At 33.4% G+C, this 5,000-nt stretch overlaps 3 protein-coding genes across 3 annotated transcripts in view; all 3 read right to left on the bottom strand.

Annotated features, from left to right (window-relative positions):
• Positions 1-1,621, bottom strand: part of LOC122194934 (cytochrome f) — a 6,292-nt gene extending 4,671 nt beyond the window's left edge. Inside the window, exons 1-2 of the mRNA XM_052768007.1 lie at positions 677-1,621; positions 1-429 (exon numbers count right to left, since the gene is read on the bottom strand). The exon at positions 1-429 is cut by the window's left edge and continues 4,671 nt beyond it. Of these exons, the coding sequence (XP_052623967.1) occupies positions 1-429; positions 677-1,329 (1,082 nt within the window). The 5' untranslated portion in view covers positions 1,330-1,621. The remainder of the gene's footprint in view (positions 430-676) is intronic.
• A 273-nt stretch (positions 1,622-1,894) lies between these two features.
• On the bottom strand, positions 1,895-3,855 carry LOC122197498 (photosystem I assembly protein Ycf4). Its single transcript, XM_042901671.2, has one exon. It carries the CDS (start codon positions 2,771-2,773, stop codon positions 2,132-2,134), a length of 642 nt encoding a protein of 213 aa, XP_042757605.1. The 5' UTR covers positions 2,774-3,855; the 3' UTR covers positions 1,895-2,131.
• Positions 3,856-3,887: 32 nt separating this feature from the next.
• The window catches only part of LOC122195724 (acetyl-coenzyme A carboxylase carboxyl transferase subunit beta, chloroplastic-like), a 1,706-nt gene continuing 593 nt past the window's right edge, over positions 3,888-5,000 (bottom strand). Inside the window, 1 exon segment of the mRNA XM_042897801.2 lies at positions 3,888-5,000. This exon segment is cut by the window's right edge and continues 225 nt beyond it. Within this exon segment, the coding sequence (XP_042753735.2) occupies positions 3,888-5,000 (1,113 nt within the window).

The raw sequence follows: 5,000 nt of genomic DNA, 5'->3' as shown, positions 1-5,000 counted from the left end.
TGAAAAGACAGATTGCCCATCTTTTCTTTTATCTCGGGGGAAATACGATCGGGAGGGGCTAATTCAAAACCCTCTGGTAAAATAAGAACAGCCCCCACATTTAAAGCCCCTTTTTTACCATTAGCAAGAACTTGTTTCAGTTGCATATCATAAGGAATTCGAACAACTGCTTCAAATACAGTATCGGGAAGTACCGTTTGCGGAACCTCAATATCCACTGGTTTATTAGCTAAATGGCAATTGGCGCATACAATACGTCCAGTCGCTTCTCGTGGATTTTCATAGCCCTTCTGCGCAAAAATGGGATATGCATTTGAAATGGATGCACGAGTTATGATATATATCATGAGCGATACGGAAATAGATCGAGTAATCTGTTCCTTTATCCAAGAAAAATTATTTCTAGTTTGCATGGTCCAACCATTGATCCCGAAAATTTATACAATAAATTGGGGTAGGTCACTAATGGAGTTTCCTATCCACGATTCTGTTATTTACTGGAATAATTTGACTGGATTAATATATAGGATGAATCTCCGGGATGGGTAGAAAGATAAAGAGTGAGTACGATTTTCAATGCTTTGCTTATGTACAACTGCAAAGTAAGAAACATTCTAATTGGATTAGGTAGATAATTTTTCAGTCATTCATTGAATGATAAATCACTACAAGTGACGGAGATACGCGATTTAAATAACGGAAAATCCAATATTTGAAAATTGTATCTAGAATGACTGGAAAAGTGGAAACAAGGCCAGATATAATTTGCTCATTATGAACAAATCCAAAATCCTTGTAGACAAAGCCAATCATCAGTTCCCAACCATGGGGCGAATGAAATCCGATACATAAATCAGTTAATAAAAGAAGAGAAAAAGCTTTTATTGTGTCACTTAAGTTATATAGGAATTCCTGAACCCAAGAGTTAAGAATAACAAGTTCTTTATTACCCAAAAGAGAATAACCACTTAGAATAATGAAACAGATTATATTTGTCGAGAAGTGCAAAATCGTATGAATACGACCCTCGTTGTGTATCTTGATTAATTGGATTGTTTCTTTGTGAATTCCTATACGAAGGTTTTGTAGATGTGTCTCCGAGTATTCCTTAATCATTTCCTCTAAGAAGAGGAGTTCCTCTAATTCTATGAATTTTTCTAGAATACTCTTTTCTTCAATATCATTCAAAAAAGGTTCGGATTGCCTAGTATTCCACCAATTAGTAACCCAGGATTCCATACTTTTTTGAAATGAGAGAGAAATCCACCAGGGCAAAAATATTATAGATGCAAGATATAAAAGAGGAGTGAATGCTTTCTTTTTTTCCATTTTTTCATCTCTGAATTGTTAATGAACCTATCTCATTCGTCGACTCTATGTAATCTAATATTTCTCTCCCGCATCAGTTCTATTACAAGTTATCGAACCTATGAATTTAGAAAAAAATACAGAAATAGACGAAAAATTGGAATGGATAAATAATCAAAAAATAATGTTTACCTATATCTCAATTGGTCAAATTCGAAGCACATATCTCCTTTCGATGAATGCCCAGAAAAATTGAAATAATGAATAATATTATTCAGATTTTGAGACGAAAGAACTCCTTTTCTATCATTATATAAAAATCTCTAATATTTCGAAAAAATTGAACTTACTATGAGTAGTCAGGGATAGAATAATTGAGGGAAATTTCTGAAGAATATTGTGAAAAATGAGTGGCAAAAAACGACATAAATTTGCTAATTATCATTATAAGAGATTCAATTTTTTGGTCATTAAGGAGCACAAAAAGTATAAAAATAAGCTTCGAAAAAATTACAAGATATGATCTCTAAAGTCTCAATTCCAACAAGTTAAAAAGGGTGGAATTTCCTTATTTCTAAATGGTTGATTATGAGATATTTCGATTTGTTTCTTATTTTTTTATTGAATTGAGTTATGTATATTTCGATACATCTAAATCGATACATCTAAAAGATCCCCAAAATAGTTTTTTTTATACTTGTTCCATATATGTCTGCTTTGACTCGAATGAATGTTCTGAAGAAACCTCAATTAAGTTATGTTATGGAAAAAGAGCATTCTTGCGTTTTTGCCCTCCTGCTGAGAAAGCATTCCGGCTCATTTCTTAAAATACTTCAATTGGTACACGCAAGAAATAGGCCAATTCAGCAGCTTTTTGTTCCATTTCCCGTGGAGTAAAATTCTCATCAGTACGAGTCAATGGAATGGCTCCCTGGCCTCTGATATCCATATAAAGGACACGACGAGCATAAATACCTTCTTTCACTTCTATTCTGACAGACTGAATATCTTTTATAAGAAATTGGAGGAAGACCCGACGATTTTTTCCAGGAAATCCCCAACGAAAGATACACACTATTCCGTCTTTTCTATCAAATCGATCATAACCACTACCTACATTCCACGAAATTGTGCACCATAAATAGGAGCTAATAAAAAGACCCGCGATTCCGTAGAAAGACATCACAATTCCTTGTGGAAAAAAAACTATTTCCTGAGACGGAAATAAAGATATCAAATTTCTACCAAGATAACTCGAGGTTCCAACCAACAAGAATCCTAATGAACCTAAAAAAAGGATAACAGCCCAGCAGAAATTACTTGTTTTTCGAGCCCCCGTTATAGGTTCTATCCATATATGTTCTGATCGACAACTCATACTTGATCCAGTTGATTTTTTTGGAATTGAGAGAATACCCCAAATGAATTTGACTTTAGTCCTTTTTTTTTCCGAAGTAACTCGCATCAACTAGCACTAGTTTGATGTGATCCTTTAGGAGTAATTCATTAAATTCGTTAGATCTAAACTAATAACATACCCTTCGTACGATCTCACTAAAGATAGCCAAATAGATAGACCAACTTTACAGTTCAGCTATCCGTCAATTCGGGTCTATTTGAAAATAGCTAGAATCCATTGATCCCTATAGCATTTTCTGGAGACATAAGAGTTTTTCGGCGGAAGCCGCTTATACCATATTTTGCTAAATAGATATCTGTGTTATGATACAAGCGTCAGTTTTGAAAAAAAAAATAGATGAGATTTTGTGCCATCGGCTCTAAACAATCTTGTTTTTTTGAACATGAAGAAATAAAGAAGCCATTGCGATTGCCGGAAATACTAGGCCTACTAAAGGCACCAAAACAGAGGGAAAGTTAAGAGTTGTCATAGAATGGCTACCTCGATTTACTATTTGTACCTGTTATTATTATTTATATTTTATATTTATAATATAAAGATATCTTATTATATATAAAGATATCTTATTATAATTTGATAATTCTAAATTGGAATTATTATTATTACTTAATAGCTATTAAGTATAAATATAAGTATCTATCTAAGTGAGTATATAATGTAGTTTTTGATCTTTCTACATGAAAGATTTGAAAGGATATGGATGAGATATTATTTTCTTCATTTTTTGCTCTTGTCTTCGAATTTCATTTACTAAGCAAAAAGTTTCTTAAAAATTAATTAGATTCTATTTATATTGAATATATTGAAGGGTTTGTTAGAATCCCATCCATCAGGGATTCTTAGTCAAAATAGGATTATCGTAAGATATAAAAAAAAGAAAAAATTCTATATTTTATAGATTTTCATTATATATGACGAGAAGAGTATATTTTTTTGATTTGCCTAATTTCACGAAAATAAGAATTTCATCTTTTATCTTGTTAATAGAGGCTTCTTGATCAATAATCAGGAATATAGAAAAAGGGGCGGATTTTCTGTGACTTTTTATTCTTTATATAATTAGATCTTATGCCAACAAAGAAAACCCCATTCGTCTAATTTTAACTTGGATTCCGATAAACTAATTACTTGTTTGCTCAAAATAATTGAACTTAATGTTCTAATTTTGATTCAAAGGAAAGAAAGTGTGTAGTTGAAATAACTCACTCAGAACGCTTTTTAAAGGATTACGTGGTACGATTAGATCGAATAAGCCTTTCTGGAATAAATACTCGGCCGCTTGTGAACCCTCGGGTACTGTTTTATTCAATGTTTGTTCAATTACTCTTTTACCCGCAAAGGCAATGTAGGCATTGGGTTCGGCAATAATGATATCCCCCAACATACCAAAACTAGCTGTCACCCCACCGGTAGTAGGAGATGTAAGAATTGGTACATAGAATAACTTTTTATTTGATTGATAATCATATAAAGCAGAAGATATTTTAGCCATTTGCATCAAGCTCACACTTCCTTCTTGCATGCGTGCCCCTCCGGAAGCACACACTATAATAAGAGGTAGAAATTCTTTAGTAGCGTATTCAATCAAACGGGTAATTTTCTCCCCGACTACGGATCCCATACTACCTCCCATAAACTGAAAATCCATAACCCCAATTGCTACGGTAATACCGTTTAGTTGCCCTCTGCCTGTTTGAACAGCCTCGGTTAATCCTGTATTTCTTTGATAAGAATCGATACGATTTTTATAAGGCTCCTCCTCCGAATGAAATTCAATGGGATCCAGAGAGACCATGTCTTCATCCATAGGCTCCCAAGTGCCCGGATCGATCAAAAGTTCGATTCTATCTGAACTACTCATTTTCAAATGATATCCACATTGTTCACAAAGATGCATCTTTGATTTAAAAAATTTCTTATAATTTAATCCATAACAATTTTCGCATTGAACCCACAAATGCCGGTATTGTTGAGTTACACCCATATGAGTAGAACTTTCTGGTATAGTTTGATCACTCGTTGTGATATCCTCGTTTTGACTACTATTTTCACTTTGACTAGAAATGGAACTAGAAATGTAATCGTTACTGGAATTCTCGTTACTGGAATTCTCGTTACTGGAATTCTCGTTACTGGAATTCTCGTTACTGGAATTATTGTTACTGGAATTGTCATTACCACTTACAATGTAATTATCAATACAGATTTGGTACTGAAGATAACTGTCAATGCAACTATTAATGTGATTATTCCAAGTATACTGAGTATCATC

This window comes from Lactuca sativa, unplaced genomic scaffold, assembly GCF_002870075.4.
Source record: "Lactuca sativa cultivar Salinas unplaced genomic scaffold, Lsat_Salinas_v11 Lsat_1_v11_unplaced_51, whole genome shotgun sequence".
NCBI classification, from domain to species: domain Eukaryota; kingdom Viridiplantae; phylum Streptophyta; class Magnoliopsida; order Asterales; family Asteraceae; genus Lactuca; species Lactuca sativa.
Note: the sequence above shows the minus strand (reverse complement) of the source record. Positions and strands in the feature narration are given on the sequence as shown.